The sequence below is a fragment of the Phymastichus coffea genome, unplaced genomic scaffold, assembly GCF_024137745.1.
Source record: "Phymastichus coffea isolate CEN01 unplaced genomic scaffold, Cenicafe_Pcof_1.1 PCOF00020, whole genome shotgun sequence".
Classification (NCBI taxonomy): Eukaryota; Metazoa; Arthropoda; class Insecta; order Hymenoptera; family Eulophidae; genus Phymastichus; species Phymastichus coffea.
In genome coordinates, this window is record NW_026706831.1 from 3,859,076 (window position 1) to 3,882,132 (window position 23,057).

General features: G+C 35.1%; 1 protein-coding gene across 6 annotated transcripts in view; it reads right to left on the reverse strand.

Annotated features, from left to right (window-relative positions):
• Window positions 1-23,057, reverse strand: part of LOC131675357 (cadherin-87A) — a 943,248-nt gene that overhangs the window by 648,277 nt on the left and 271,914 nt on the right. For all 6 annotated transcript variants that reach the window (XR_009303046.1, XM_058954308.1, XM_058954307.1 and 3 more), the window contains 4 exons: window positions 13,432-13,742; window positions 13,186-13,341; window positions 12,903-13,090; window positions 12,604-12,766 (listed from right to left, as the gene is read on the reverse strand). Coding sequence is in view for 5 of the 6 variants with exons in the window: in XM_058954308.1 (XP_058810291.1) it covers window positions 12,604-12,766; window positions 12,903-13,090; window positions 13,186-13,341; window positions 13,432-13,742 (818 nt within the window). In the remaining variant the exon portion in view is untranslated. The remainder of the gene's footprint in view (window positions 1-12,603; window positions 12,767-12,902; window positions 13,091-13,185; window positions 13,342-13,431; window positions 13,743-23,057) is intronic.

Consider the following 23,057-nt stretch of genomic DNA (forward strand, 5'->3'; position numbering starts at 1 on the left):
CCACGTGGACGAGCGCGTGACTCCTGACACCACGATCGTGATCAGGTCGCAGAAAGGACGTGCCGATCACCGCCTTCCAGGGAGTCAGCGCCCAGCAGTCCCCTCGGTCTGCGGAGCCGACCGATCAAGATCGGGAGACTGGTCCGTCCCGATCTCAGCTGAGGAGCCCAGGGTGACAGCTCCTGCGAGGAGCCCGGGGTGACAAACTCACAGCGGCGCCCGAAGAAGGCTACACACTGGCGCTACCCGAAACATAAAGCACCAGGTGTAGCCAAGAAATGATATAGGCCCTGGAGGACCTTAAATAAGCTATCCTAAAAAAAGGAAGGGATTTTAATTATTTAGTTCCTTTCCTCTCTTTTATTTCAGGTTCTTGATGACGGCGAATCGCCGGTATTCGTCCTGTCTGGGTAGTTAGAACTTGAAGGGGGCAGCAACGGTAGTCGATTCGATCAATCGATACGTTCGCGATTCAGCAGCACTCGCGATGCTAGAGCAAACGATTAAGAGAGAGAGAGAGAGAGGGTGTGCGAGAGATTAATTTTTAGTTAAGCCTTAGCTGTTGTGCAGGAAAACCGCCAAAATTTTCTCTTGTATTTTGTCGTTTGCCACGTTAAAGTTATTTAGTTTTGATACATGCGCGGGTGATAGCGAGGTAAAAGTGAGCCAGAAGCAGCGAGGAATTAGACGCGCAGCAACCGATCCGCAGAATCGTCGCAGCATTTCCAGGGAGAAGAAATCGCTTGCCACAACAATTAGGGCTGATCACCGTAATTGCACTGCAGGGTAGGTGCACCTCCCTTTTTCCGCAGGGCAAAATACTTCCGAAAGTATTTTGTTGTACGCGACTGTTATCGCATTCGCGCCGAGCGTTAGATTTCGCGGTAGAATTTCGAATTCTCTCTTTCTCTCTCTCCGTATAAATGTAAATCGTATACGCGTGCGCAAGTCTTTCGGCCCACCAAAGACTGTAGCTTCTTTTATTATAAACATCTTGAATTTATTCGCCGCATTACGTTATTTCGTTTCCTTTTAGTTTAACGGATCCGTCACCGGTTAAATTTTAAACCGATTTTATCTAGGGGACAATTGGAGTAAACATTAGATCACTCACACCTAAGATAGATCGAGTGTCACAAGTCAGGTGAATTAAGGTGAGTTCAACTCTGTTGGAAAGGAGACATTAGAGCGAAAGTATCAAGCGTAAAGGTGAATACACGTACGCTTATACGTGATTAACGAAGCGGCGGTTAGCTCTGCATCGTGGAAGATTGTTCCTAAATAAACTCAAGTTGCATCAGTTAATCCACGCCGTTACAAAATTATTTAAAATGCAAAAGAAAGAATACAGGTATTTTTCTTTTGATTTGCCTGTGAATACGAGGGGGGGTCAATAAGTCTTTACAAAAAGAAGGAAAAAAAAGTTTTGCGTATGTAATTTTTTTTTATTTTTCAACATAATCTCCTTGAAGGTCGATACGTTTTATTAAACGACCTTGAAAACCCTCAAAATAGGCATTTGTTTCGGCAATGACTTCTTCATTCGACGTGAATCGTTGTCCGGAAAGCCATTTTTTGAGGTTAGACAATAAGAAAAAGTCACGGAAACAAATCAGGCGAATATGGTGGATGGTCAATTAATTTGAACTTTAAATCGTTAATTTTTGCCATCGAAACTGCACACATGTGAACTCGATTATTGTCTTGAAGAAAGAGGCATTTTTTTCTGTTCAAGTAGGACGTTTTTCTCTGATTTTTTCTTTCAGCTAACCTAATAATGACGCATAATCATAGTCGATAAAATAATAGCCGATGTTGATGATTCCATACGCATCTCAGAAGACCGTAGCCGTAATCTTGCCAGCTGACTTTACTATCTTTGCCTTCTTTGGGGCTGGTTCTCCTGCGGTAATCCATTGTTTGGAATGTTCTTTGGTTTGAGGAGTGTAGTGGTGTACCTATGTTTCGTCTACAGTTACGAGTCGACGCCAAAAGTCTTTCCGATTACGAGTATGCGTGCCAAAAGAGCCTCAGAGGTGACCACGCGGCACCCATCTTGCTGATATTTTTTTTATCCCCAATTTTTCATGCAAAATTGAAATGATTGTACCCTTTGATATCCCTGTAGCGTCAACTAATTCTTGCAATTTTAATCTTCTATCAATCACTCAACACCATATCCTGGATTTAGTTGACCATTTCGGGCGTACTCACTTCTACGGGACGTCCTGAACGAGGTTCATCTTTTGTGGTTGTACGGCCGCGTTTAAATTCATTTACCCAGTTATAAACAGTCTTAAACACAGGGACAGGCTTGCCATGAACGGCGTTCAACTCAACTGTGATTTCTTTTGGTGTAAGACCTTTCACGTGAAAATGTTTTATCATCGCTCGAAACTCTGTTTTTTCCATTTTTCAAATAAACCAATAACTTTTTGTACAACCAACGTTCACAAAAAGCGACTTAATGAATCGAACTGAAACTTTGTACGATATCTAGTTAGTAGTATTGCTTACCAAAAACATGATAATTTAAGCGTGACGAGCGCCATCTCTTGGATTTTGTAAAGACTTATTAACCCTTCCTCGTAGCATCGTTAGTTTAGTGCTATTCATTCAATTTTTGCATGGGCTTTAATGGGTTATAATATTATTTATAAATAATATTATAATATATAAATAATATTTATAAATAATATTATAATATATAAATAATATTTATAAATAATATTATAATATAATATATTATGCTACGGTAGTCGATTCAATTAATCGAACCGTTCGCGATTCTGATTTTCGCGCGTTAGTTCTAAGTATTGAGAGAGAGAGGGGGCGCGCGATCTTTTGAATTAGCAGTTACGTCTCAGCTGTTACTTGTGTAGTACCGCCAAAATAGTTTAGCACAGTGTTTCACCGATTTGCCAATAAAAAAGTTTACTTGGATTTTGGATACGTGTGCAAGGGTGAGCGAGGAAGCAGCGACAGTAGCAGCATCACGGAAGCAGCAATAAAAGCAACAGCTATTATACATCAGATTTGCGAACGAGGCAGCACAGCTGATTCTGATCTGAGGAGCACCTTTAATTTGCTTCAACAATTACGGCTGATCACCGTAACTGCACCGCAGGGTAGGTGCACCTCCCTTAATTATCGCGTGGCAAAATACATTTGGTATTTTGTCCAACCGTGTTGGCGTTAATTTTTTGTATTCGCGTCGAGCGTTAGATCGCGCCAATATTCGTATCTTCTCTCTCTCTCTTTCTCACCGAAAGTTATTTAATTGTAAATCCTATTCGCGTGCGTCAGTCTTTCAGCCCGACAAAGACTGTAGAGATTTTTTATTAATAAAATCTATTAAACTTATTCGCCGATTTCGTCATCTAATTTTTCCTAATAGTTTAAACAATTGAAAAAGGCTTAGGTTTTAATCCGATTATAGCTAGGGGATTGAGTGGATTAGGAGCAAAGTCGATTACACTTAAAACTCATCGAGTATCACAAGGCACGTGACTTAAGGTGAGTTCAACTCTACTTGATCGAAGACAACTAAATTAAGTCAGCTGACGTTAAGGCGAATACACGTATTAACATACGTGTTAACGGAGCGGCGGTTTGCTTTGCATCGTGGGAGTTTACTCTTAAATAAATTTCTCATTTTGCGGATTTATCCCCCCGTTACAATTATAATATAATATTATTTATAAATTTTACTACTTTATTTTGAATCAATTATTGTTAGGATACGGAATTTACAGTTTCTTATTATTATTATTAAATTATTTATTAATAAAAAGAATTTGTTATATAATAAAACCTTTTTTCAAACACATATATATGTTATTATTATTTTTCATTGCTTCTCGTAATAATGACGATATTTTGAAATTGTTCCATTCGTTTACAAAACTCTTGTATTAAAAAAAATACTTTTTGTATCAAAAAGAAATTTCGCGCTTTCAGCTACGATAATACGGCGCACGACAACCTCCGCGGGCCCATCGGCAAGAGATCCTTGCAAGTGGTATAACTGCAGCTACCAGGTGGGATTGCGTAACCTCAGCTTGGTTCGCTCCCGAAAAATAACTATAGTCATTTTTATTACATCTTTTCTGCTATTTTTTTGCGTGAAACGGTGAGTATTTGAATATAGACAAAGAATTTTAGAAAAATATCGGCTACATTTTCATAATAGGGTAGACGGGAAATTATTAACATTAATTATATAAAAGTACCATTTGAAAGGATTTGGAAAGATCTTTCAAATAATCACTCTCTGATTTTTATAAATTATTTTCCAATTGAAAAATAAATTAAATTAAAAAAACTAAAATATAAAACTCTAAAATTATTTAATGTTTCGATGGGTAATTACTTTTGACCAGTAGTATATATTTAGAACAATAAGTTTTTATATTTTATAGTATCCGTACGTCCCGCTTCTTTTTTCATATTTTCGATAATTTTTGAAATTTCATAGCTATTTGTGTAGTCTGATAAATTTTTCTGTAATCTTTTAGATGAACCTAACGTGTGATTCCCCGATACTATTATTTATAGAATAGATAGAAAAGATGTCGTTATCTATGGAATGAGACAATGTTCGAACAGAGATTATGATATGTACTTTGGATAAAATTATAATTATTTATTGTTATTGTTATTGTTATTACTTCAAGAATTATTTTCATGTGTAGCGCTAAGTTTCAAGGGTACAGTAGGTACCTATAGACCTATATAGTAGGTCTTTGTTCCCTATAGTCATAAGTCTGTAGATCATCTACCTAAATCTCAAAAACACGAAACCAACGACAGGTAAACCAAAAAAAACAAAATCGAGAGAATAAGTAAACGTTAATTTCTAAAAACTCTTGACAGGTCAACCTTAATCGCCAAGAATATCAAATCCACGACAAGATAACCTCAATCCTTAAACCCACGAATAGTTAATCTTAATTTTTGAAGCCCAAGAAAAGAAATCCACAACAGGTTAGCTTTAAGCCCTAATCCTATGATAGGTTAACATTAATCCTCAACCTTTAAGAAGTTTAAATTTATGACATATAACTTCAATTTCTAAAATCGAAACTCTTAAATCACTACCGGTCAACCCAACCCAAGAATTCTAAATATAAGTCAAGTCAACCTAAAAAGCTGATTTTTAGGACTCCTGAACTCATGAAAGCTATACCTCAAAAGTTGAACCATAAGAACCCTAAATACAGAAGAAGTTGATCTGAAATCCTAAACCCTATGAACCCTAAATTCACGCCTGATTTACCTTTAAACGTTTAAACACATGAGAGGCTAATCTTATTCTTTAAATTCAATTCCAAGAAGCCTAAATCCACGATATATTATTTACAAACCCTAAATTCACGAATGGTTAACCTCAATCTTTAAGTCCGATCCTCTGGATCCCTCCATCTTTCGTGATCAGCAGACATGGACCCTACACATGACGGTTGCGGTGTCAAACTGGATGCAAGTTCTTTTTCGCTCTCTTCATCCTCTTGCTCTGGACAGAAATGCTTGGATTTCTGAAGAGTATACAACCGTAACATGAAATCTTCGTTATATCTTCACCTATCAGTACTGTTTATCGATATTACTTTAGTGAGGCTAAGCTTGATCCAAGAGGGTCTTCCTTCGGATACTGTATTTTTCACCTTGTCAGTCTTGCAATTGCTTCAGACTCTTCTTCTCATTTGTCTCTCCTATTTTTTCTTTCATTTTAAATGCTTCGCTGATAAAAACAGCATTAAGTTCTCATTTTTTCTTTAATACTAGGATGTTCAGCAGGAGGTTATCTTCCCATAACCAAGTGTTATTGCCGCATAAACGGTAATTGCTATTGAGTTTATACTTTCTCTTAACTAGTTTCAAAATAGCCGTAATTGCTAAGTTTTTGAGTCAGTTGGCATTCTACCCGACTAGTATTTATGTAGTAGCTATTCCTTAATCTCCATTCATCGTCCATTCTTTAAAGAGTCCTATTTGTTTCACCATATTTTGAAAAGCGAAATGGGGGTAAAAACGCAAGTTAGGGGTGGCTCAGGATGCCGCAACTTAGCTTATATTATTTCCTTATCCTAATAAACTAAACTTATTTTAAAAAAACTGTACCGAAATACGTGGAAGATGCAAAGTTAAAATACTTCGAGACCGTTTTTTTACATTTCCACCCCTTTTTCACCTCTTTCAAAATACGCAGGGTTGGATATTTTCAGATGACGAGACTTGATATCTACTAATTTTAGGCCGCAACAATCGTATTGTTGTAAAAGACACTTGAAAATGAGTTAAAACTAAAAAGACAACATAAGTATCAAAGTTCAACAACGAAATATTAAGACTCCTATAGATTTTAAGAGGAAAAAAATTCATATAAATGGAACATTTGAAAATTAAGTATCTCACAGAAAAAATAAGCTATTTGAGCTAACTTAAGGGCACTTGAAAGAGTAAGACTTTTACTTTAAGATGCCGTTTGTAGTTTTTTGTGAACAAAGAATACGGCAATGCTATATAAGCTCAAATATAGGTTAAAACGTCGATTTTTGGACTTTTAGGTTAGGATATCTCAAAAACCTGACGTACTAGAGCAAATCTGTGGCCAGACTTGGATTGAGCTCCAAAAAATATACAAGAAATGATACGTCTTACTCAGGTTCAAAAATTTTGTTGAACTGTGTAATCAATGAGGAGTATAAGGACTTGACGGACCCCAAACTATACAGGGTGTCCCATTTTAATTTACCACCCCCTAAAACAGGTTAATAATTTGCTCTGAGAAAAAAATGTTTCAAATAAAATCTGTTGGGTTCGAAGGGGGGCATCTTTTGGCTATTTCAGCTGCGACCTTGAACATGACCTTCAAAGTCATTTGAAAGTCAAGACCAAATTTTCATATGAAATGTGCATATTTTATGGCGGACTCGGATTCTACTAAAAAAGAGAAACACTTTTTGTCTGAATCATTTTTTGATCATCAATAGGTAGGTAGCTCTCCCTTTAACTGAAAAGAGAATTTGTTCTAGAAATAAGATGTTTTAGATGAATGTTACTAGCTTCAAACAAAGACAGAGGTATCCTTTGGATCACTTAAGGCAAGACCTTCACGTCCAACCACTTAAGGCAAGACCCCTTCGTTCAGCCAGTCACGGAAATTTCAATGTCTCAAGTGCTCTATCAATTGCCCATTTTGTTGAATGCATATTTGTATTCTCTGCCGAAAACTTCTTTGGACATCTATTAATGTTTGTGGGGTTAACGCCTGGAATGCTGCAACACTTCTCTCCATCATATTTTGTACCGTCGTCGCGGCTTCCGCGTAAACTCTCTGCTTCACGGCCTCCCACAGAAAGAAGTCCAATGGGGTCAAATCTGGCGATCGCGCAGGGAATTCACAAATTGGACTACCAATTCCAATCCAACTATTTAGATATGTCGCGTTCAGAAATCTCCTGACAAGTAGTCGACGATGAGCGGGAGCACCATCTTGCTGGAACCACATGTCTCGCCTTATTTCTAGCGGAATGTTTTCTAGAAGAGGTGGAATTTGGTTCTCGAGAATATATAAATAAAGCTCGCCGTTTAAATTACGGTCATAAAAAATTGGACCCACAACGTATTCCCCAACTATGCCCGCTCAAACATTAATTGACCATCGTCTTTGTGTACGGTGATCTCGCTGCCAATGTTGATTTTCTTCTGCATAATAATGCGCGTTATGAAGATTAACTCCTCCCATATTGTCGAACTTTGCCTCGTCTGTAAAGAGAGTCCGATAAAAGAAAAATGGATCTATGCGCATTCGTGTTTCCGCCCATTGACAGAATCTAAGTCGCCTGGCAGGATCACCAGGCTCAATGGCATATGTAAGGTGCAAGTGATATGGATGAAATCTAAAATGACGCAATACACGGGAAACTGTTGATCTGGGTACTCCATGCATTCGCTGAATTTGTCGCGTCGAAATATGAGGATCCTCGGCAATTACAGCACGAACCCCAAGCGCAATATGCTCTCTTGGGCCCGTCCGTCGCCTCTTCCTTCTTAAGTTACCTCCTTGAGCTCTTATCGTTAGAAGTTTAATATTCCTCCTAGTAGGATAACGAGCGTCCGGATACCTTTCAGCGTACAGCCTCGCTGCAGCCTTGTAATTGTCGTGACATTCTCCCAGAATCTTGATCATGTTGACTACCTCTACTGGCGTGTAGTCAGCCATTATCTATTGTAGGTAGATTTTTTAGGGAATATTTAATCTTAAAATAATAATTTAATTTTTATTGAATCTGAAATTCAGAAAGTCAATGAAAACCTAATGATGAGAAGCTTTGAGGAGCTGTAAGAATTTACAAGCCTTACCAATAGAACGATAACGAAGCAAAAAAATTTCTTTTAGCGAGAAATAAAGCATTTACGAGAAAAATATTCTAATTCTAATATTCTAATTCCTCGGATAAAATGTAATGGTTACCTGTAAATAAACATTTGACCTTCAAAAAATCTTGATGACCTTCAAATGACATTGATGGCTCTTAAGCAAGTTCGTGGTGAAGGTCACTACAGTATGTCCCTCATTGAATCTAGTAACATTCATCAAAATCATTCTTAACTGTGGGAAAAATTCTAACCTTAGTTTAAGGTAGAGATATCTAGTGATTTTTTTCTACTTTTTTAAAGCCGTTTACAACAAAAATTTGGGATTTTTCAAAAAATGATTCATACAAAAAGTGTTTTTCTTTTTTAGTAGAATCCGAATCCGCCATAAAATATGCACATTTCATATGAAAATTTGGTCTTGACTTTCAAATGACCTTGAAGGTCATGTTCAAGGTCGCAGCTGAAATAGCCAAAAGATGCCCCCCTTCGAACCCAACAAATTTTATTTGAAACATTTTTTTCTCAGAGCAAATTATTAACCTGTTTTAGGGGGTGGTAAATTAAAATGGGATACCCTGTATAAATAACACTATAGCAGGGCGGTCATATGGATATGTGGAGCGATACATATATCCAAGAGAATAACCGCCCCTGCAGCTAATTATACATGGGTGGAGGTTGTCGGCATGCGTATATACAGGTGATACCTACCACCTAGTTAACGTAAAGAAGAGTTCTAGAGATCTCTAGAGGCCATTGTTATCAGTGCTAGGTCCTCACAATTGCCAGTGGCTGTCGGAGGCAACTTTAATGTATGGACAACGGAATGGGGAGCATTAGGACTAACGAGCGCGGTATAATGCTCCTGGACGCTTTCGCCACACTGGAATTGGAGATCGTTAACAGAGGAACAACACCTAATTTTACTAAGGCCGGAGGATCGTCTGTGATCGACATCACTTTTGTTGATCATAAATTGATAGGTTAACAACTAGACTGGAAGGTGAGCGACAACTATACTGGGAGCGACCATCGTGTCCTGGTGTACCGACTCCAGCCCCATGGGGAGAGAAGCAGCTACAACAAAACGCGGAAAAAAGAGATGACGGAAACCTTTGACCGAGATACGTTCCTATACTCATTGGAGGAAACAGTGTTGGGAGGAACAGTAGAGGAAAAAGCACGAGAACTTACCGTGGCCATAACAACAGCTTGTGATGCCTCTATGGCAATGAAGAAAAATGCCTGTAATCGTCTGCCAGTCTACTAGTGGAATGACACCATTGATAAGATAAGAAAGGAGTGTTTAAGAATACGAAGAAAATATCAGAGAGCAAGGATAAAGCTGGAGTTTCTAGTCCTTATGGCTAACTACAAGCAGAAGCGCAAGAAACTGAAAACTTACGGAAAGTCAGACTTCGGAATCGCTTTTGGACATTCGTCGCATTAATTTTAATAATCTCTTTATCGTCAAACCGATGTTTCTTACGTAATCTTTTTAAAACTTGGACCTAGTACTCTTTGTTGATTGTCTAGCCTGTAGGAGCATATTTGTAATACGCAATACCCTTATAATCGAAAAAAATAAATCAGAACGAAGATCACTATCAATAGATGTGCGGCCACCTATACATGTTTTGACATCTTTACAGTCCTTTACATAACCAAAATAGTATTCTTACGATAATATCGGTGGAATATGGATGATCCGGGCGGTTCAAAAATCCAAATGAGAGTATCATGCCAGGCTTGCGATGTTCATGAGCCAAGCGCTCGCTAACCACCTTGTAAGTTTTTCTAGTGGAAACGGTACATGTTACAAATACAGTCACTCCTTTTCCACGCCTAGCGAAATCATATTTTCGACCGTTACACAAGATACCATTTCGGTGCATACGAGCTGCACACTCTTGTTGAAGTTGGTTGATAGGATTAATTAGCGAACCTTTCAAACATAAATACACATGCATACGCATACAAACCTAACAGATGTACGGCGGCTGATAACGCTTCGACGGTAGTAAAGTAAAATCTTCGCGGTCGACCATATCAGTAACTAACAGATGTTTACGAAGATAAACATAATGGTAAACATAATAATAACATGACTAATAGTACTAACCTAGGGAAAAATGAAGTTACAATAATGTCACATATCATAATCAAAGCCGATTTGACAAAAATTAGGAAGAAGATTGTAGTCAATAAGGCTACAGGACCAGATGCAATATTTGACCTGACGATTAAAATTCTTGTGTTGAACAGTCTCCAGATCATTACCGACACATTCAATGTATGAATAAATGCAGGATGCCTGCAGGTATAGTGAAAGATATAGAGGTTGGTGCTTCACTACAAGAGGATCAAGCTCCTGCACGAACCATCGTTCTATCAATAGTTATGCCTCCTAGACACAATTTTACAAATATTCTAGAAGATACTAAGTGATAGAATTAAGGAAATTAAGACAACAATCTTCTGAATAGAAAAAAAGTTTGGTTTTAGAAAAGGTCGTTTAATGATCAATGCCATCAAACTGATAACAGCAATAGCCATCCACGTCATCCGGGCAGTTGATTAGCAAAGCGCCTATGTGCTATCATGGCATTGGATCTTCGAAATACTTTTAGCCCGGCCAAGCAAAACAACATTATGCAGTTTTTGAAACGTCTGAAGGTTTTGTTTTATCCTAAAATGGTATCGAATTAATTGGAGGACACAATCATGTTCTATATACCAAAAACAGTATATCCTCCTCTAACATCACGAGAGGAATGTCGCAAGTTTTAGTCCTGATATCAATTATAATGGCGAAGAGGGCTGAGGATGGACATGATGCAATAGATTTAGTAATATGTTAATTGAACGACTGACACAGACAGCAAAGAAGACAGAAGCGATATTTATCACACGCAGAAAAAAAGAGACAGTGAGCTACCTTTATGGCTGGAAATACTATGGTAAGGTAAATATATATCAGGTACCTAGGTTTTACTATTGACGGAAGTCTACTATTCAAGTAGCATTTTGTGAATCCAGGCACGAAGGCAACTAATATGGTAAATGTATTAAGGAATATCATGCCCAACATCGGTGGTTAATGCAACTATGAAAGTTCTTATTTGCATTTATAACAACTTCCGTATTTCTATATGGAGTATCAGTCTGAATTGATGCTCTGAAAGTTATGAAGTTAGAAGTCGGAGTACTCAGAGAATAGTTGTACTAAAGGTGAGGCACGCCTATGGATCCATGTCAAATTAGTGTCATTACAGTGGTTACAGGCCTCTACTCTAAAGATATTTTAGCAGTGGAGAGGCTAATAAATTACTGTGGAAATGAAACAATGACTCCATATTAAGAAGGATTAGCGAAGAGTGTCAACAAAAGTAGGACAAATCGAGCTATAACCGTTGGATTCACTATGCTGTATTTGATATAGCCTCTTTACCTTCTAGATAATCCAATGTTGCTCAGACATTGCTACTTTTGTCGCTATCTCTATATAATATCAAATCAATTCATGCTCTGGTCTAGATGAGGAGGTGGATCATGCTCTTTTCCACTACTCAGAAGACAATCAGAAAGTACTGCCCCCGTAAAGTAATATCTACCGGTTATTCCCGTTAGGAAAACAAACAGCCAGGTATATAAAGGTGTTTTTAATGAATCAGAGCATCATACTCTTACCGACACTTGTGTGAGGAGTGCGCTGGAAAAGATTTTCACCTCCACTATCAATATGTCTGTGTATGTATATGTGTATATATGAACATGCGTGTGTATTTGCTTTTTAAGTTTTGTAAAAATGAATCTGCTTCTACTATCTACACATACGTTGATATATTTAAATTTTTTATACACGACTATGAGTTCATAATCAACAAAATGGTACAAAGAATATTTACATATTTTTTATCTATCTAAAAAAACCTTTCCCTCTAAGATAGTTAAGTTGATTCTGTAATCGACTTCACCAAGATTAAAAATTAGCGTTTTTACTATTAAAAATAATGCTCTTGAACCATCGGTGAATCATTTTCTTAACAGAATTTGTATTTATATTATATAATAAATTTATTTACTATTTATTAGAAATTTATATTAACGAAGTTTACTAAACATGCTAAAGTTATCAGTCTTATGCGAGAGTATTACTTGTTTATTTATGCTATTATATTAACAAATAAAATTCTAAAATTTGATTTGATTAAATACCTTATAATCTAAAAAGTACTCAGTCCGTTCTTCGTAATCAAGACAAGGTGATACTCCTGGGGTTAGACAAGGTGCTACGAAAATAGTTCCCGACATCGTATCTGTAATAAAGTGCTCAGAACCTCGACCTATTAATTCATACACTATTCCAGCGGTTCCAAAACTGAAACATTATATCTAATATGAGTGCTCGAACCATCTTATTGATAAAAATAAAAATAAATACATTATTTATCTATAAGATATACCAAATAAATTGTAAAATAATGATATATGTTTGATTAAGTAGAAAGACTGACCGGCCACTATCGCGATCTTTAGCTGCAATTGTGATTATAGATGTGCCAGATTTGGCTGTTTCTGAGATTTGAGCTGTATATGAAAAACTAGAAAATAAAGGAGCATTGTCATTTATGTCTGTTAGGCCAATTGTAACTGTTGCTGTAGAAGAAAGTCGAGTCTTCGTATAAATTTCTTCAGCCACTACCTATGTAACAAAAAAATCTCCGTTTAACTTTATTCTGTTAATTTATGGAAACTTGAAACTAATGAAAATCTATAGGATACAGCTTTTCTACTGACAAGAATGATAAATTTTCGTTGATTAGGATCCTCATAATCAAGAGAACTGTTGTTTACACGAATATTAACTGACGTACTGCCTACCGCATGACCAGGTTCAATCGTAAAAGCTCCGGTAATATCATCAAGTCGCAAAGAAAACATTGAATTCAAACCCTGAAAGATAAGCATAACATTGCTAATTAAAAAAAATTATGAGATATTATTAGTAACTAAAGTAAAATAGAGCAAAAAACAAACACAAACCATGTCAGGGTCACGGACTATCATTCCTAGGTGGGGTAAAAGAGTACCATTAGCAATATTCTCAGGAATAACAACGTTGTACTCTTTACGATTAAACGTAGGAGGTTCATCGTTGACATCTTTGATAGTTATAGTAGCTTTAGCAATGAATGTACTACTGCTATCGTTGCCAGGCTGATCATCGATGAGCTCACGAGCTCGCAAATCAAAAGTTAGTACGCCGGTCGAATTTTCAAGCGCTTCGCGATCAAGAGGTTTCGCAGTATATATTTCTCCACTCTCTGCATCCAGTAGGAAGTAGTCAAAAGGATCTGAAATACATCAGAAATAGGTACATTACTTGATTTAATTCATTTACAAAATATAACTTAGATATAAGAGCTACGTATTAAAACAATTAAGATATTGAAACCATCAAGTTAACTAATTAAGCAGTTATTTCATTAGAATTGGTATGAAAAATAAAATTCATTCCCAGATTTTTTACCTTACAATTTTATTTTAACCCATTAACGACCAAAATACTCAATTTTTTTGTCGATTTGTAACGCGATTTTTTCGGTAGTCATAGGCCTAAGAAATTTTTGCAAACACGTATTTGAATGGGAAATTTAACGATCTTTCAGAATCTTTTTTCAAAATTGCGATTGATTGCATTATATAAAAGTTATAGCCAATTAAACAATAAAAACCTGAAAAATTTTGCGAAAAATCAAGTTTGCGATTTTTTTAGCAATGTTACCGCTAAAAAATCATCAAACAAATATGATCAGAGGTGATCACGACTATCAAAGTATCTCCAGGAATTTTGGTGGAATTTTTGAACCACTTCTTCCAACAAAATGGTGGCAAAATAAAAAAAAATCCATAAAAAACATTTCTCATTTTTTATCTCGGAAACCATTAAATTTAGATGAAAAGTTCATGGAATAAAAAAGTCTTATAATTAAACGAGAAATACGTCTGAATTTTTTCAGAATTTTCCGAGGCGATTTTTGAATTTTCGGAGAATATGGAAAATCCATTTTTCGAAAATCATCTCCAAAAATTCTGAAAAAATTCAGGCATGTTCCTTGATGAATTCTAAGACTTTTTGTTCCATAAACTTTTCCTCTAAACTCAATAGTTTTCGAGATAAAAAGTGAGTTAGGTTATAATCCTAGCAGCGTTAATATTTTTGATACATAATAAAGAACAGCCATTCAACAATAATATAATAATGTTTTGCCTTTTTATGTGTATACAAGTACAGTTTGTATAGCGTATACTAATATACACATATCAAAAAAGCAATTCAGAAAATTGTATGTGAGCTCATTTTTATTACTTACTAGTCTCTTGTTATTTTGAGACCATACAGTAAATCGAATCGAAAAGATTATTTTCGCTTTCTAAAGTCTAGGTTTGACAAGAAGCATTGAAAACTGTAGTAATTATTTTCATTAGGTATTTTTATTATTTTATATAACATGTCGCAAAAACGTAAAAGACGTTCCACTCGCTCCCATGAAATGTACGAAATTGATACTTCAAAGAACACTTACGATGATATAGTTATCCTTCCAAATCCTGACAATTCTGGTTCTGATGGATCAGATTTCGATACTAATTCGGATGATGAAATTTCTAATATAACGTACACAGAAGCTTGTAAAACATATACTGACATTCAAACTAAATTAGAAAGAACGCATGAACTCCAGTGGATGGAAGGAGAAAAAAAGTATAATGATAAGTTGAAAGACAAAATTTTATTGAAAGACTCGGTAAAAAATAAAATACAAGAAATGGAGCCAGTCGAACTGTTTGAAACATTTTTCTCAACTGAAATGAAGTAATATATTAGAGATGCTTGTAAAGAAAATAATTTTGATTTAAAGTTAATAGACTTAAATACATTCGTGGGAATAATCATTTTGACTTCATTCAACAAAAGGAAATCTCAGAGGGATTACTGGTCACGTGATCCCTTTTTATCTTGTAACGTTGTTTCTTCTGCTATGTCACGTAATAAGTTTGAAGAGATCAAATCAAAATTAAAATATTCACAAACGAAAGATAAAAATCCAAATGACTATGCTTGGCGTGTCCGTTCACTATTAAACCTATTTAAAATTAATATTATGAAGTTCGGTGTGTGGACAACTACTCTTTCCATCGATGAAATGATGGCTAAATCTTATGCGAGGACGGTTCTAAAACAATTCATTCGAGGAAAACCCATACGATTTGGTCTCAAATTCTGGGGTTTTTGTATTTCCGATGGTTTTGTATTAGGTCTTAACTTATACTACGGAAAAAATTCTACAACGGGAAGTAAATTTAGTAAGTGTGCATTAGGTTCTCGCGTTGTTATGAATTTACTAGAAAAGTTTTTTCGTGTTATACCTCCGGGCAAAATATCTATGTTCCATCTTTATTTTGATAATTATTTCACAAGCTTAGATCTCGTTGTGCATTTGAAGAAGCTTGGGCTAAAATGTACAGGTACTATTAGAGAAGATAGAGTCAAAGATAAAAATGTTCTAAATAAAAAAGCTCAAAGAGGTGAGTATGCCGTGAAGCACGATAAGAACAGTGGTATAAATTACATCACTGTGATGGATTCAAAACCAGTTTCGATTATTTCTACTGCTGCAGGGGTAACTCCATTATCATCTTCAAAGAGATACAGTAAGCATGTAACGGTCCTATTTATGAGCTATTTATTAAATCACTGAATTACTGCAACTAGTCTAACGTATCTATCTGTTTATTCAAATCAATACATCAAGCGCTACCTCACTGTTTACGCGATTGTATACAAATAAGAGTAGAATCAAAATAAACAACGTGACGTCACAAAGTAATAGATATAGATATAATCATTTTGGATATTAAGAAAAATATGTTAATTAGAGATAATTTGAATATAACAAAGTATTTATTATATAAATTTAAGTACGTAGATTCAGAATATAATAACACAAATTGCATTTAATTATGAAATAATAATGAATTTTAATATGCAAAATTGATTTATTTATTACGCTAACAACATGAATTATTAGAAAAATGTAAATATGCAAAGTGAATAAGTATAGAACATGAGTAAGAATTGGTTTCATTAATAACAGCTGAATAATAACTATTATTAGTAAATAAACAATTAATAATTTATTTAAACAATGAGCTGTATATAGAACGAAAATATTAATTTTATACTTGAAAATGATAGCTTTATAATTTAGGAATCTTAGATAAATAATCTAATAATTGCATTATAAGATTAGGAAAAACCGTTACAAATATGACAAATTAGTATAATTCAAATGTTATTAACTAATTTAAATATTCATTTTTGGAAAATACCTCTAAATTGAATCAACTATAAAGTTATATAAAAATTTATTAATTTTCTATTGTAAATATTGTAATACCACGTTAATTAACTTTATTAGTTAATAACTTTTAACGACATTATTTGCGATAATTGAATATTATATAAAATCAACGAATAACAAATTTTGTAAAGCTTACATATATAAAAAGCGTAATATTAATGATTATTTACTTGTAAATTAAGAAAACTCATTACTCAAAATTCGCGAATGTATTTCGAATGTTCGATGACATCTCTCCTGCAAAAATAAGCGGGAAAATCTGTGTATAAATAAACCTTTGCAAAGGCTAGCATTCACTTCTAGCCTTGCAAGGTGAGCGCATGAGTCTGAATAAACTTGGCTAATACCTAAGTTCTTTCTCTCATTGTGATTAACTGAGCAAGACTGTTCCTTCCTTATAATTCGAGCTCGACTTATAGAACATCTCGCGCTATAAGAAACTTGGGCCGAATTATATCCTATCCAAGAAAGACTTTAGCTCTGCTTATGGGACAATTCGCACCATAAGAAACTAAGGCATTGTCTGACTTTCCTTGAAACATTGTACTTATTTATATATATTTGATTTATTTATTATTGTTAGAATACATTTGATTTATCTATTTATTTTATTGACTAGTAGAGTAAAATTATTGGAAACAAATTCTTACTCATTAGCTAGATACGAGAGTTCGAATTATTATTATTTATAAGTGATACGAACATCACAAGCAAGAAGGAAAAAAAGTTGAAATACCTTTTCCGAGGGCTATTAGCGTCTATAACAGTTTTATGGGTGGCAATGATGTCCACGACGGACATTGTAACAATTTACTTCCGAGTATTCGTTCAAAAAAGTGGACACAGGGTAGTTTTTTTAAGACTAATTCAAGCTTCGATTGTAAATGCTACTGTACTATTCAATGCTGTCAATGATGAGAAAAAAAGGATTGGAACAAAAGATTTTGCACTTTCAATAGCTAAAAATTACATGTCGCAGAGACAATGCAAAAAAGAGAAACACAATATGTCCAAACAAACAAAACTCAAACTTTGTTCTTATTGTCCCGTAAGAACGAGAATTATCTGTGAAAAATGTGATTTATCGATTTGTTGAATGTTTCAAAAATAAAAAACACTGAAAAATTCGTATTGCAGTGAGAGGCAAGGGGACTCACTCAAATCAAGCACTTCGAAAAGTGAGAGGCAAGGGGACTGTTGTTAAATTAATTAAACACTAGCTTTAGGTTAAAATAGAAAATACAAAGTTATTTTATTTTAAAAGTCTATTACAATAGTTATACTCTAATGATGTTCTAATAATAATGATAATAGTAATCCTCTAATTATTGCGAGAGCTCTAACACCAAAGGCGCTCACTGTTGGAATGCCGCGCTAGTTTCCGCGGTAGTTGAACTCAGCGAAGGTGGCGTGGTATGCGTATGAGCACATGCGCGCAAGAAGCTTAACACTCCCTCCCTTGTGTGCATATGCGCGCAATCACGAGCAGTTTAGTTAGACCCGTTGGTTTCCGCGTCTGTAAATAATTAAAAAAAAATTATCTCCAGCATATTCAATGGTTAAATATATTATCTCTAAGAGCTCTAAAAGAATCGAAAGGAAGAGGCTTTATAAATATATCTGCTAAGTTTTCTTTAGATGGTACCCAAATCAATTTAACTTTTCTTTCAGTTACGCGCTGCTTAATATAATCTCCATGTACTTTAGATAACTTATTTTTAATTCCTGTTTTCTCTCTATTCTCTAAGTTAATAATAATTTCATCAATAGAATCATCAAAGTTCTTTAATTTATAATTTCCTTCCTTTTGTGTACAGCTGATTGAGGATTTATTATCGCATCTTATAATTATAGGATACATAGTTATCTAAGAGTCTATCTAAGAGCTTTATCTAATGAAATCATTTCCTGACAAGCTTCGCTCATTGCGTAATATTCCGCATGACAGGGCGAGAGGTTGATTACACTTTTTTTGTGACTTCTCCACATAATGGAGTCTCCGAATAATCGAGCAACCATTCCACTTGTCGAGGATGAGTCTGCATTGTCTCTAAAGCTTGCATCTGTAAATATTTCTAAGTTTTCAGTAACACCTCTATATGTTAGTCCTATATCAGAACTTGCTCTAAGATATCTCATGATCCTTTTTACATCGATCCAATCTTCTATAGTGGGGTTCGATTGTTTTCTGGCTAATAAATTTACAGCAAATGCAATGTCTGATCTTGTGACATTAGCAAGATACATTAAGCTAGCTATAGCTTCTCTATAAGGAACCTCTGGTTTTCCAAGTTTTTCCGCTTTCTCTATATTCTTATCATTTCTAACTTTGACTTGTCTAGTTATCATAGGTGTATTTTATGGTTTGCTTTCATCCATTTTAAAGCTCTCTAGTATCTTTTCTGTATATTTGCTTTGGCTCAGCATTATTTCTTTAGCTTTTCTATCTCTAGTGATTTGAATACTTAAATATTCTTTAGGTTCTCCTAATTCTTTCATTTTAAACACTAAGCTTAAGTGTCTTTTGATTTCATTAATCTTATCAGAGTTATTTCCAGTATATCATCTACATATAGAATTAGCAAGATCATTATGCCATTCTTTCTGTATGTAAATAAACAGGGCTCATTTATATCTCTTTGTAAGTCTAATTTTTCTACTTTTGTTGAGAACCTCTGATTCCATTTCTTAGGACTTATCTTCAATCCATATATAGCCTTATGTAGTTTACAAACTTTATTTTCTTTCGCGTGTTTATTTACTATTATTCTATCAGGTATTTCTATATATATTTCTTCCTCTAGTTCGCCGTTTAGGAATGCAGTTTTCACATCCAACTAACAGACTTCAAGATCTAATTTATTGATTATAGCAAATGCAGCTCTGATTATAGAAAGTCTAGATACAGGTGCATAAGTTTCTCTAAGTTCGTACTCATTAGTATCTTTGAATCCTCTAACTACTAATCTAGCTTTGAAGGTTATTTTTCCATCTGAATCAATTTTTCTTTTGAGTACCCACCTGCTATCTATTATGTTGGCTTTATTGCCTTTCTGAGTTACCGTAGGTGTATCTACTATACTCCATACGTTGTTTTCGTGCATGGACTCTAATTCATCGTTTATTGCTTTAGTCCAGCTCATTTTATCTTCAGTTTCCATAGCTTCTCTATAATTGGTTGGGACAGAGTTTATGGTAGCCATTAAACAAAAACCTTTTTCATCTTCTCCCAAAACTTCAATTTCGTTACATCGGGTCAAGAACGGAAACTATTATCTACCAAGTTAGCCATCCTTCAGCCATCGCTTTATAATCTCGTTTTATTTTACTAACGCGCTTAGGTTGTACTCTAGATTGGTTCTCTGTTTCTTTATTATTTTCTAATTTTCTTTTACTAATTTTAATTTTCTTTGTATTGTTTTCTGTAGGCTCTAATTTAGTTAATTTATCTGGGTTTTCAGAACTATCTGTATCGAATACATCTATAGTTGTCTCTAGTGTATCATTCTGGTATTCTTCGGAAGTAGAACTCGAATATTTATTATATTCTTTAGTTATTTCGTCATTTTTATCAATGTTTTTGTAAGTTAGCTTTTCTCTAAATTTTACGTGTTTAGTCAGAATTAATTTTCCGGATTGAGGGTGCCATAGTATATATCCATTGCTGGTTTGTCCTACTAAGATTCCCTTTATGGCCTTTTCCGATAATTTGGTTTCAGACAATGGTTTCTTTGCATAAGCTATGCATCCAAAGCGTCTGATCTTTTCTAAATGGCTTTTCTTGTTAGGGGATATTATATTTAAAGGAGTTTTGTACTCTATGGACGAATTTGGAGTTCTGTTATATACATCTACAGCTACTTCCAGGGCTAGGTTTCATAACGATTTTGGTAATCCAGAATCTATCATTAGAGATCTTAGTTTTTCTAATATTGTTCTGTTGAATCTTTCAGCTATACCATTATGAGGTGGTGTGTATGGATTAGAGAAATTTGACTCTAAATTTTCTCGTTTCATAACTTCTAAAAATTCTCCTCCTGTAAATTCTCTGGCGTTATCTGCTCTTACATAGCAAGCTCTAAGATTCTTCCCAACTAAGTTTCTCATTGTGTTTAAATAGTTTTCTAAACAATCTCCTGCTTCGGATTTGTTGACAATAGCATATGTTTTGGCAAATTTCGAGAAGTCATCCACAAAGACTATTATGTATCTTTTCCTACCAGGATAAGTAATTGTTTTGAAGGGACCTATTATATTAGTATGAGTTAGTTGAAGTGGATGATTGGCTCTAGTTCTAACTTCTTTAAATGGTTGTTTGCTCATTTTGGACATTATACAAACTTCGCAGTTTTTGATGTTTTCATTGAATTTGACATTGCTAAGTTCTTTATTTGTCTTTTGTAACTTTGTTAAATAGTCATATGATGGATGTCCCAATCTTACATGCCACAGCATCCCTTCATCTAACTCCTCTGAGTATCTTTTCTCGAGTTCGAATGATGTAAATGAATCATCCATTGGTTTTTCGTTTTTAAGGTTATCTAGTGAGTAGTTTTCAAAGTCTCTGTATTGGCTAAGTATAGGTATAGATTTATTCGTAATAATCTCCCTCCCAATCTCTGAGTCTATATTTTTACTGTTTTCTATCTCTATATTTTGTGAGTCTTTTGAAAAATCTTCTAATATTATTAATCGTGCTCTACAAGAATATTTATTGTATGTTTGTTTGTCCGGGTTCTCGATTCTGTTCTTTACTTCTAATTGTATTAGCCAGTTTGGTTTCTTATAGTACCCGGTTAGAAATATAGATTCATCATTTTTATCAAATATTTTTAAGTTTTTGTCATCTAAGTATATACTAAATCCGGCGTCGACAAATTTCCTAAGGGACATTAGGTTTTCGGATATATCAGGGGCAGCTAGAACGTTAGATAGTCTAATGGTATGACCTTCTTTATTTAAACTTTTAAGGTACAGATCTCTTTTTCCATCTACCTCGATATCAGCTGATTTATTTTTGTTCGCACTCTTAATATAAGTTCCTGAGCTTCTCTTAAAATTTCGCAAGATGAACGCTTTATTTGTTATATGTTCCGTCGCTCCGGAATCTAATAAGAAGGTTATCTTATTGTTTACTTTATCAATGTTATTCTTACCTTCAGTATGTACGACTCCAGCGTTCGCCAGTTTCTGTTTCTTTTTGTCTCCGCTTGGGTAATAAGTTCTGCTTGCGCCCCGTTTACCTACTCTACCATTGTTGCGACCTCTAGAGTTTCGATTTTTGTTATCTCTATTGTTTTCGCAATAACTTTTGCCTCTTTTGTTATTACCATTACCTCTATTGAAATTTCCTCTATTACCTCTATATGTACCTTTTTCTTTAGATTCTTTCAGCTTTCTATTATTATTTTTATTGGCAACGTACCCTCCACCTCGGTGGGATCCATCTCCACGAGGGCATGTTCTGCCCGTGTGGTGCGCGAAGTCTCTGCAAATATAGCAGAACCACAACCCATACTGGATCAGCGGGCAAGAGTCCGATATGTGATCAACATTGTGTCGATCACATCTGAAGCACTTGCCCCCACCACTGGGACCAGTACCGGCTGTGGCCGCCGCGCCAGTTCTTCCGACATTGGTAGAGGCTCCCTCCGAGACGCCAGAGCTCCTTAAGTCAGCTTCCAGCTGTCGAATGAAATTTTTCATCTCTTCTATATTCATTCCTCTGCCTTTTGTTTGTTTAGTGATTACTTTCATTTCTCTAATTCGGGGGTACGTGTCTTTCACAGCTTTCATAAAGGCAGACGTTTTCTCCGCGTCAGTGAGAGGAATAGCTGTATCACAGAGTTCATACTCTCTAATAATGGAGTCAAATTTATTCAAGAATACTGAGACTTTATCTTTCTTATTGATCTTAATGTTGTACAGCTCTTCCCTCACTTTAGCATCATCTGTGTTTGCCTCTATACTTCTGTGTTCTCTAATCTTTGCTAATATTTCTTTGGGGTCATTAATATTGAGAATTGTGGCAGTTTTCATCTAGATGATTGATTATAATATCTCTAACCAGTCTATTTCTTTTATCAATTTCATCAATATCAAAAATTCTTTTAGGTCTAGTGTTTGAATCTATCACATCTAATAAATTCTTTTGCTAATAGTTCTGAGTTTAACCGATCTAACCATACATTGACATTAGCTTTTGATGTGAGGGTATAATCCCTTTTGAAGGATGCTTTAGAC